This window comes from Sciurus vulgaris, assembly GCF_902686455.1.
Source record: "Sciurus vulgaris genome assembly, chromosome: 6".
Lineage (NCBI taxonomy): Eukaryota > Metazoa > Chordata > Mammalia > Rodentia > Sciuridae > Sciurus > Sciurus vulgaris.
Genome location: NC_136466.1, coordinates 116602541 through 116614552, shown reverse-complemented (window position 1 = coordinate 116614552; position 12012 = coordinate 116602541). Strand labels below are relative to the sequence as shown.

At 37.5% G+C, this 12012-nt stretch overlaps 1 protein-coding gene across 18 annotated transcripts in view; it reads left to right on the top strand.

The window, feature by feature from the left end:
• The window catches only part of MAST4 (microtubule associated serine/threonine kinase family member 4), a 556979-nt gene that overhangs the window by 511495 nt on the left and 33472 nt on the right, over positions 1-12012 (top strand). For all 18 annotated transcript variants that reach the window (XM_079144856.1, XM_079144854.1, XM_079144853.1 and 15 more), the window contains 5 exons: positions 1126-1211; positions 7661-7869; positions 9404-9542; positions 10854-10986; positions 11808-11973. In XM_079144856.1, coding sequence (XP_079000982.1) covers positions 1126-1211; positions 7661-7869; positions 9404-9542; positions 10854-10986; positions 11808-11973 — 733 coding nt within the window. The remainder of the gene's footprint in view (positions 1-1125; positions 1212-7660; positions 7870-9403; positions 9543-10853; positions 10987-11807; positions 11974-12012) is intronic.

The following is a 12012-nucleotide window of genomic DNA, read 5'->3' as shown; positions in this document are numbered from 1 at the left end:
GTGACTTAAGAGTCATCATGGACATAGAGGAATTCAGTAGATGGGGAGAAGTTAATGGAACAAGGGGGCCTTGTTCAGAGCCCAGAGCATGAAAAAGCAGCCACAGTGGGTATGGTCCCACTGAAGCCATGGCAGGTGGTGACTAGATACAGGTCCTGTAGCCAGTCACCAGGGGGAGGTAGAGGAAAGAGATGGCTGTTTGAGTTGGGGAAGTTAAGTAACTCTGAGGGCTGGGCTTGGTTGTGTTACCTGCATAGACATTGAAGTCACTCAGGATGGTGAGAGGACTGGAGCAGAGAGGAAGGTGGAACCCTGGGTGCCCATGTCCTCCCAAGATGAGTGGGATGAAGGGCTCAGCAAGCCAGCAGAGACTGGGGAGAATGGACACACCTCAGAGCCATGGGTACTTTCCAGCTGTGGGTGGGTGGTAGATTCTGAACTCTGCAGAGGGGAGCAGAGAGGCTTGATAACAACCTCTCCCTGCTGAGGTAAATGGAGCATAGGGGAATTTTTATGTTTATCCCTGTCCTTTGAGCTAAACATTTAGAGAGCCATCATTTTAGAACATTGGGATCTAAACCCATCTAAGATTTCTGGTATGGAGATAAAGAAAGTCAGGCATTCTACGCCTGGGTGTGCTCTTTGTCACCTAATCGCTTTCCCAAACAAGAAAGATTGCCACAGCAATGAAAAGGACGTGCTCCAGTCAGGGACAGAGGCTATGTCATTCACCAGCCACAAGGACAGCCACCCTGGCACATCTTTTCTGGCACACTGAAATCAGAAGGAAGGTTTGGTATTTTGGACTTAAATCTCAAAATGTTCTAAGACTAGAATGAGGCTAGGATGAGAAGAGTTCAGAGGGAAAATAAAAATGGGGAACTTTCAGAAAGCTTGGTGCCTTTCTCTTGGAAATGTGGGTGTGCCTAAATGCAGCTGAGCCCCGGTGAGGTCTGCACTGCTGTGGAAGATTGATCTGTAGAGCTGTCCGAGGTGTCTTTAGCTAGAATACTGTAACTCAGCCCCTGAACAACACGGCATTGATTCAAGTATTGTCTATTTTGCCATTAAAATAATTCCCTCAAATTCTGAACTATTTTTTTAACTTCCTTCTTTGTTCCCCAGAGTTCTAATGCTTCCTTGAAACTTCGAAGGAAACCTCGAGAAAGTGATTTTGAAACAATTAAATTGATTAGCAATGGAGCCTATGGGTGAGTAATTCAAGAGACGCTATTATATTTTAATGCCCTTACTAATATATTTATTCTTCACATGTATCTTATACCAAATAGATGTCATATAGGGACTTGACTTTTGAGATTTCTGCTCTTTCCTTCATGGGTATGATGTGTAGCCAGAATCATTTCCAGTTAAATACCCCAACAGAAAACATAAGAAGTGACCTAGGGGTCTTCTAGAGAGCTGGAGAAAGTTTTTAAAAAGTAAAAGTAAAGTTTTATGTATTTCTGTTTCTACTCCTTCATTCTGTCCTTTGGGTTCAGAAATGCCTGGTTTTTATATATATGTATGCATGCATGTGTACATGCATGCACGCGCGCACACACACACACACACATATACACATGTGTACAGATTTCATATCTAGCACTGTTGCTTGAGCAGTAGCCTGCATTTCTATCTGATCAGTAGTCATTTGTGTCAGAAAATTATTTAAATAAGGCTGTTTGAAAATTTAGAGCAACACATTTCTGTTCATCTTTGTATTACACCAAGATCTTAAGATTTGAACACTAGCCTGTCACATTAGTGGTGCTTCTTCTTCAATCCACTTTTTTTTTTTTTTAACGTAGAGATGCATTTTCTAGATTCACACAAATGTGCTATGGAATTTGCTTTCAAATAATATATTATAGGGAGCTGGGGTTTCGGCTCAGTGGTAGAGTGCTAGCCTAGCATGTTTGAGGTAGTGGGTTCAAGTCTCAGCACCACATGTAAATAATAAAGGTCCATCAAAATGTAAAAATGTATTTTAAAAAAATAACAATAATACATTTTAGGTCCATAGTAGACATTAAATTCTTGTCACTTTTATTTTTATTACTGTACCTTCTGATAACAAATAAAATAGGTTTTTTAAATAAATTTTTAATCGACAAGTAATTGTACATATTTATAGGGTGCACTGTGATACATCATTGCATATGTAATGATCAAGTCATTAGCATTTCCATCTCCTTAAACATTTACCATTTCTTTGTGGGGGGTGGTTTGAATTGCTCTCTTCTCGTTCCTTGATCCATTTTTATAGACACACAATTTCCTTCCTAGGGCATGGGGTAAATAGTGACACAATCTTTCTGAATTAATGATAAATAGTTTGAATGGGCAATTAATGCACAAACTATAACCTGATCCATTTTAGACAGCCAGAGAATTCTAGTTTAATTAAGTATTAATCCCAATTCCATCTATATACAGGGAGCAATAAATAATCCCAGAGACATTTATTGCCATTTATCACACATATGAGCAGATGAGATAAAGTGATTTTTGTTGTGCCACAAGGGATATTTCTCCCTACTATTTTTTCACCTCTAATATTTTCCACACCATTAACTTAGTGAGGAACTTAAATATTTGTGAGTCCTTTCTATGCTTCACCAATTTGTTTTCAGGATTATGTCAAATGGCATATATACTGTTGTGGTTCATAAATGCTTTCTGATGTTATATTTTTGCAGTATTTTATTTCCTTCAAGGACTTCAATGAAACTTTCTACCTAGCAGTGTTGTACTAGCATGCAGTCATTCATGGGTTTTGTTTATTACTGTTTGGTTTTCAGTGCTTTATACTTTTGGATATGATCTGAGGAGATCTTTCTTCTTCAGGGAGAAGGCCACTCACTGATTTAATGGGCACATAGACTTCAAAATCACTAAATCCTCTTGAAAGTAGAATTCTAGAATAAGATTATTTGAGAAACTCTGCTTTTGTAAAACTTGGGCATATATCTTAGCAGTATATGGTTAATTGGTTGAGTAAACTCATTTGTAGTGCAATTAAACCACTGTATAGTAGATGAGGTATATCACACTTTGGGGAATGGTTGGGAATCTACAAGAAGTTAAACAAGCTGTGAATCAGTAAACACCCAGGATGCAGGCCAAGTCATTAATGGGCTCACAAGCTGCCTATCGGTGCCTCAGCCAATCAGCCAAAACTTTTTTTTTTTTTTCTCTCTCTTTTGCTTTTCTCAGATTCAATCTCTCATTACATTTCTGACAGGTTTCCTCTATGTTTTGATTATTTTTAATTTAAAATTTGAATGGCACTAGTTCAATCCGTTGAACCAGTCATGATGCTGATTGCAGGCTGATGTGAACTAGCTGAACAAATGGATCCTTGCATGGCTGGGTGACCTGGGCTTTAGAGGCTGTCTTGGGTTTCTGTTAATGATTTCTCCCCTCACATCAGTGACTCAGAAGGCCATATATTCCCTGGCTTCTCAAAAATCGGTGGTTCTGGGAACCAGCCTCTCATTAGGAAGGGTTTCTGCTTTTCAGGCTCAAACACACACCATGGTTTTCCCAGCATACCTGCTGACCATTCATGTGATAATGCCAAATTGACAAACATCTCATTCTCCCTCTGTTTAACATGTTTCTGATGCTTGGCTGGAAGTTAAGCATCCCTTTATGCAGCTCTACTTTGCAGAGGCTGATGTTCGTTTGCTAGGAGTTTTTTTCATCTGTGTACTCTTCTCACCAAAGCCGCAGGTGGCAGTTGATCATATTTCCCCTTGCATGTGGGGAAAGAGAGGCTGAGAGACATGGTCACATAGCCTCCCATTCCAAGCAGGACGCTCCTCTCCATTAATTATCTTGTGGTTAAAACTTTTAGCCATCTTAGCTGGGGGTACAGTGGTCCTCCTCCTTCTGTCAAGTACCTCCTGGTTTTTAAGTGATAACTTTAAAATGTCTTGAAAGAGGAAGAATAATATTGATTCAAAAGCAAAAACACTAAATTTGAAAGGCACTGTGTTTCTCCCCTACTTTGCCTTTCTTTCTAACCATGATGCCTGTTACTCTGTCCTTCCTCGGGACCCAGGATGTTTACCAGGGAGGCACATGTGCAAGCTGACCCATGCTCCTCTCCTACACACTCCCCATTAACTTTCCTTACTGCTTTTCTCTAATACATACCCCTTCTTTCCCACAAGCAGAATCGCAGGCCCAGACTCATAACTGATCCATGCATTATTTTATATACATTAGACATTCACACTCCAAATGGGATGGATTCATTTGGCTGTAGGTCCTGTCAGCTTCAGAGTCCATTTCTCCCCACCCCACTTCATACCCCAGTCCTGTCTGGATTTAGAGTAGCTTGGCTCCCGAGAACAGGAGTCCCTGGTTGACCTTCTACTCCACATCACCTCCTTCCCTTGGATTTTTCTATTTCACAGGGAGATTGGTGGAAGTAGCTTTTCCAAACAAAACAACCCCTAGGCACAGGAAACAGGGAAATATGAAGCCATATCTGCTCAGGTCTATGTTTGGGTATTAGGAAGTCTGTTGTCTGCTGCCCCTCTCTCTTTGTTTCTTGCTCTCTCCTGCTCTCTCATCTCTTTCCCAATCTCTTACTCTTTAATGGCTCAAGTAGTTCTAGAACTTTGACCTAGAGGAGGAAAGGTATATGTGAGAGAAAACAATTATTACTAGTAAACAAATTCTAGCATGAAGAATAATATTCCCAAAGCAGTACAAAGTAAGAAACCAATAACATAAAACATACCAAAAAATCCAGCTGCAGCAAATTTTAAATTCTAGTCCACCTCCTAATTTTATGAACTAAAAACCTGAGACTAGAGATTGAGAATCAAATCAAATTTTATAAATTGAAAATCTGAATTAAAACATTCAGATTAAAGCACAGATAAAAGCACTATTTACACAGTGCCACAAAAAGAGCTAGTTGGGATCCTGGTCAAATTGGTCCTGGGGCATCTTTTATTTTTTCATATAATCCTGTACAATTCCATTCTTCCTTTCCCTCCTATTGTTTTTAGTGGATATTGCTAAACAATTATTTATGTAGCAAGTGGTGATGCTTGATTGAAAATCAGAATGGCTATGTTCTGATAGTCTAAATATGAAAATCAGAATACATATGTAGGGATCTATCAAAGAAAGAAATGGAAAGCAAGCTATATTCTAATTAACCCTTAGAAAGAGGCAATCAATAGAAAAATACTGGCTTTTCCTTGTTAACACTTTGAATTCTTAATTTTACTTTAAAAAATAGATTCCCTCTTTCAGAAATCCCTTTTCATGACCATTATTTGTTTCCCAATGCTTATCTTATTTTAAGGGATGGACTAGTTATTTTCTCTGCTCTTTTGTGATGGGTCTTAAAATCCTTCTACCATCATCTGATTAGAAGCAGCTTAATTTATCTGTAAACTTCTGATTTTTATCTAATTGGAAATTGGAAAAAGAAAAATACAATAAAATCCTTTAATCTGATGCAGGAAGAACTACTAGTTAAGTTCATTAAAAAGTTGTTCAAAGTAGGAAGTCATTTTAAAAATGTACCTTAAACATTTCAATTGAACCTAAATACAAATGAATTTACTGGTCTTTGGATGCCAGACCTCTCAAGACAGCCAATATATAAGCCATAAAATATTATATATATATATATATATATATATATTACATATATACATTGGTTCAAATTTTAGGTTCTTTAAAGGTGCAACAAGAACTTAAAGCATTCCGAATGTAGCAATCTATATGCTTATGAAGTTTTCAACTTTTGGAAATCCCACCACCTATAAATCAATAGGAATTTTATTTAGTAATTCATATTTATCAAAACTTTCTAAAATATTCTTAGTTTTTTTTTTTTTTTTAATAAACAACAGAGCTTCTTATTGTCAGACTCACATTACATTGGTTTAAATATTTAAGTTAGTTAATTTTGATATCAAGTCCAGCCAGCAAACAGGCTGGGCAACGTGAACAGACCCAGCCCAGGGGAGCAGGGGTGTTTGATTTGCACATCCTGCAGAGGACTGCTAGTCCCTACGGAAAGTGATGGGCACCCAGCTGTATGGCTCTCACGTTACTTTGGTTTAGAGTGGGAATAACAGCACCAGGTTTATTCAGTGAGTTGATTCTGTGGAGTGTCGTTAAGAGAGCTTTTTACTCCACAGTGAAGGAAAAACTAGAAACCCAAAGAAATGGAGAGAGAAGGGGCTAAGAGGAGCAAAGCCCCTCCAGATGCTTAGAGACAGAAGACATAAATGTGTGAGTTTGTGAGCAGAGGAAGGTGAATACAATGAAAAGATAAAGATATACATACTTGAAAGAAAAAATAATACTGAACATATACAGGCAGGATGTTAATATTAATTAAGCTGGGCTTGAATATACTTACACATATTGTTTCAGTGGGGCCCAGGGTACCCAGTCCCCCTTGCGGTCATTGTTCAGGCAGAGTGAATAATCAGTCTTCAGAGCATCTCAGATCACATAACCTTGTTTTGGAAGGCTTGCCACAAGATATTCTTCACTGATTGATAGCCCTATTTTTGGTAAACTATTTCTTCTTTGATAATTGCTTTTGTTTGCAGGATGTAACTTATTGTGCACTTCTTAAAGTTGATGGCTCTTTATGTAAATGGTTTATTTGATCACTGCTTTCCTGAAGAATTTAAACCTGTGCTGTGTGATCATGACAGGTGAGGGGATTGTGAGGAAAGGAGCCCAGCCAGGACCTGGTCTTGTTGCTCCTCTTTTCCTGATGGGGCCTTAAGGCTCCTCCTCCTAATTCCTTCCTTCTCCACACCATCCCCAGGGAGTCACTGTCTTGCTGTCGAGAGTATTGAAGTGAGATTTTAGGCAGATTTCAAGTGTAGACTGGTCTGGTCATCTTACAGTCAAGTTTCCTGACACCTTGGCCAGGGATTAGAGGAAGCAGAAACAAAGCTACATGGCTGTGCACAGTTCTCTTAAAGAGATGCATTTTCTGTTGGAACAGGATTAGTCGAAGCGCATACTGATGTCCATAGTGAGAAAAATATGCTACCCTTTGTCACAGAATGTCCTCATATAACCTCTTACCCACTTATTTATCTGGAAATTTTGTGGGAAGTAAATTACTCTCAATTGGAAACCAGATACTCTAAGAAACTATGATCCTTTTTGCAGATCCCAAGGGTGTTATTTAGAAAATTATTGCTTTAGTCAAGAAAAAGTGCCTAACATATGTCTAATGCTAGAATGTATCTAGTTTGTGATCTGTATGTAATTTTGTTAATTCTTCCCTGTTCTGACTTAGATATTGGATTTTGTTTTGTTTGTGGAAAAACTGAAAACATCAGCTAGCTTTTGGAAATTAGCTCCCTCTGGGGACTGCCCAGCTCCTTTCTTGAGCAGTCACTGTGAATTTGATGCCTTATATACGACTTTTATTGAAAGATTTTTTTTTTTAAAGAAAAAAAATAAATAAATCCAGCCCAAGGATGAGACCTGGAATTTGGGGTTTCCAGCATAGTATATGTGAGCTGAATGAACTTAAGTCAGTGATTACATGGCTTAGGATACAGACACTAAGGATATCTTAGTGTCCCCTAAGATATCCTTACCTCCTCTCTCTCTTCCTATGAACCCCAACACTTGTACTCCTTTTTAGGGCAGTCTACTTTGTTCGACATAAGGAGTCCCGGCAGAGGTTTGCCATGAAGAAGATTAATAAACAGAACCTCATCCTTCGAAACCAGATCCAACAGGCCTTTGTGGAACGTGACATCCTAACTTTTGCAGAAAACCCCTTTGTTGTGAGCATGTATTGCTCCTTTGAAACAAGGCGCCACTTGTGCATGGTCATGGAATATGTGGAAGGTAAATCTGTCTCAGAGAAACAGCACCTGTACCCAGAAGTCCCCCTCTCTTGTGTTGTGGAAGCTGTCTGTGTTTGTTCCACATAATAGTTATATCCACCTAGGAACTGAAGCCAGGCAATGAGATGGCTGTATTCCCAGTCATTATCTTCTGATAATTGCTTGTAAAGTGCCTCTTCTACTATAACAATGGGAAAATTAGTGCTATTTGGAAAAAGGTAGTTTTTCTTTTTAAATAGCTTTCAATCCTAACTACCTCCCCTCAGTTGGTCATTAAAGTTGGAATATAGGCAGTGGGATATTTCCCACTTCCTTTTATCACACATCATAAAAGTGTTCATTACTATTGGTTTTCTTATATGAATTAAAAGTATATCTTTTTCAGGGTATGTTATAAAATAAAAAACGAATCAGACATTATTACCCCATGTACATATGTAACTATATGACTAGTGATATTCTACAGCATGTATAACCAGAAGCATGAGAAATTATTCTCCGTTATATATAATATATCAAAATGCATTCTACTGTCATGTATAACTCATTAAAACAAATTTTAAAATTTAAAAAAATGAGTTAGGAGAAAAGAGAGACTTCCAAGAAAATCCAGCCAATCTTCCTGAGTTTCAGAGTTTTTCTTCTTTTTAAAAGTGATTTGTGGTCTTTTAAACACTCCAAATAATCCGATTTCCTTCTTTTCCCCATTAAATTTCTGAGATCTTGAGTGGCCATGACTTGTTGACATAAAGTGAATAAGAAGAATAGATCAGTAGAGGCCAAAACAATTTTCAAAGCTTTGAGTTTAAGCTCTTGTTTGAACAGATTTGCAAAACTATATAAAACTCACGGAAACAATGTCCTTTAGCTAAATCTTTTCATTCTTCAGGTGAGGCAACCAAAGTCCAAGAAAGGGAGACTACTAGATACTGAGTGCTAGAGGACAGAAGTCAAGCTTGCCTTATATCCACCCATCGCTCTCTGCAGCACAGTGCTTTGCTTTCTTAACCATTATTGTGATTATTTAAACAACAATAACTTATATTATTGGGCAGTATCCCAAGTTCTTTACATAGATTGCTGCAATCCTCACAATAATCCTATGAAGGATTATCCTCTTACTGTCCTGACATTGGAGATGAAGCAATCAAGACCACCCTGACTAGTTTGCTAAAGAGCTTAGCCTGTAAGACAGAGTGGGAATTCAGACTCAGGTAGCCCAATTCCAGAATCCATGTTGTACATTGACATATTTTAAATTGTCACCATAATCCTAACATCATGCTAGCAGTTCTTCAAAATACAGTTTCACTTCAGAGCCAAACCTGCTCTGTTAAATCCTGCATCTTAAATCTTCATTTTCTCCACTCCACTTCTTAATTAGGAACATGATTATTTCACACAGTCTTCACTATGAATGGGATGTACTTACAAATGTGGTTCTACTTTGAAATTCTGAGATCTAAAGAAACTGGTGGTCTTGGTTAATCCTAGTGGGCACTGTACCTACTAAATTTTTTCCCTTTGTTTAATAGGGGGAGACTGTGCTACCTTAATGAAAAACATGGGTCCTCTCCCTGTCGATATGGCCAGGATGTACTTTGCTGAGACAGTCTTGGCCTTGGAATATCTGCATAATTATGGGATTGTACACAGGGATTTGAAACCAGACAAGTATGTATACTGATGAAACTCATGTCCTTTTACAAAATACCAGTTGTTTTCTTATGTCTATGATATGTTTTAGTGTTATTTGCACATTTTTTAATTCCTCCATAATTTCCAAACTATATTTTCACAATACATATGGTAATTTTATGTAATTTTTAAAGGCTATAATGCCAGCATTATAATAAAAACTTATGAGAAATAGGGGGAAAAGATTAAATGCAGAGTGAATTTTTAAAAAATTTTCTTTATGATATAAACTTTTGAATATCAACATAGAATTTCTAGATAGTTTCTGAATTTGATACTAATACTTGGGTAATCCATCCCCATTCCAAAATAATTTACTGGATATATGCTCTACTCTACTCAAACCTCGTTTATTAATTTTTAATTTATGTTAAATTAATTTTGGTGTCTGATTTGAGATACAGATATTTTTCCCAAATGACTACCTATTCATCTTGATGCCATTAATTAAATATTGCGTGTTTTCTCCATTGATTGTGAGATGTATCTAAAAATATTACATGTCAAAAAGGTTTTAAGTGTCTTGAAAAATTATGATAAAAGTGACTCATCCTCATTCCAAAATATTTGGAAAGCACAGAGAAAAAAGAAGAAAAAAAATTAGCACAGTATTACCAAACAAAACAATCAGAATGTTGGTGTATTTCCTTCCAGTAGTTTTTGTTTTAGTTCTTGTATTCCTTTAGTGTTTTGTTGATTTAATACTGTATATACTATTTAAAATTTTTATTTTTTGACTTAAAATGAAATATTTTATATATATTCAAATGCAAATTCCTTGCATGTATAATAAGGAATATAGGTTTTGTGGTTAATGAGTACAAATTTAAATTAGAGCTGGAAGTTGAAATCTGAAACAATACATTTTTCTGTCCAAGTTTTTATCTGTTTCACTTGACTCACAGATGGGTTGCTTATCTTAATTCCTGATGTATGTATAAAATTATTGGTAGCCCTTTCTTGTGTACTCTCTTATTCTGAAACTGGAAGGAAGTCAAACTTCCATAGTTGAATTTTTCGAAGTTTCACAGTGTTGTAAAAACTATCCTCCAACTTAGATTAACTTTGCCTTGTCTTGGGCCCCACCCACTGAATTACTCTCTGCCTCTAGGTTCAAGTATTTGACAGTTTCCTGTGACTTCATCTCTTTCCAGGCCAGGTTTGGTAGTAATGTTGATACTGATATGTATGCAACAGTTTTAAAAATTGATGAGGGAATAAGGAAACCTAAAAACACAGAAACAGCTTCAAAGTGATTGTTTTTCTCTGTGTCCTTTTGCTTCATAGCTTGTTGGTCACCTCCATGGGGCACATAAAACTGACAGATTTTGGATTATCCAAGGTGGGACTAATGAGCATGACTACCAATCTTTACGAGGGTCATATCGAGAAGGATGCTCGAGAGTTCCTAGATAAACAGGTAAACTCGCATGCTGTTCTATGCAGTGGAGAAATATGAAGTACAGTATTGCCAATGAAACCCACTTGTGTGTGCTGTCTTCACATTAGTGCTGGTGTTTTAGATGTCTGTATAAGCCTTACGTTTAATAAAGTGCAAATTGCTCCCATTTGTCTCCCTGGGCCTCTTTGAACTGTCCGCTCCTTCCACATTCCTCCCCCAGCATTATGGTCTATTAGCAAGACAGACGATCTAATTGCACACAAGTGAGAGTGTGAGAGAGACAAATGGAAAACTGTTTTTGTAAGGAATTCAAGAGTCTCAGTAGAGTACTCTTGAAACTCATGATGCATTGTACAATCACGGGTTCTAAAATCCAAGCCATGGCCCATTTCCCTTTAAGCATGCCTCATTACCATGTGCCCACAATCTGTTCATTGTAAAGTTACTTAAGGTAAACACATCTCAACCGCCATGCCTTTATGAAATAACCATGGTGTGAATCAGTTGGACATACAAGTATTAAAACTCTCCCTGATTATGACAAATTAAAAATGCATTCTTATTTTAATTAAAGGTTTAGAAATGTTTTTAATATGGTAAAATGACCAAACAGGGTCAGATTCTCAATTTGAAACTAAATTTGAATAGAATTTTAAACTATTCTTGGGGATTAAAGGGATAATTTGCCTTAGTCTTCTGATTGCTGTTTTTAAGGTCTTAGTCCCTGTGTTTCCATGTAGCTGAGCAGGTGCACTCTAGGCAAAATAATTGGTAGTCATCTTGCTCACTTGATTCATGTCTAATATTCCAGTTACTCTAATATTGCAATGATCTTCCAGGTCTGTGGCACACCTGAATACATTGCCCCAGAAGTGATTCTGAGGCAGGGCTACGGGAAGCCAGTGGACTGGTGGGCCATGGGAATCATCCTCTATGAATTTCTGGTTGGATGTGTGCCATTCTTTGGCGATACTCCAGAAGAGTTATTTGGACAAGTCATCAGTGGTAAATATCATCAGGAGTTATCTTTAAGTCACTATTGGG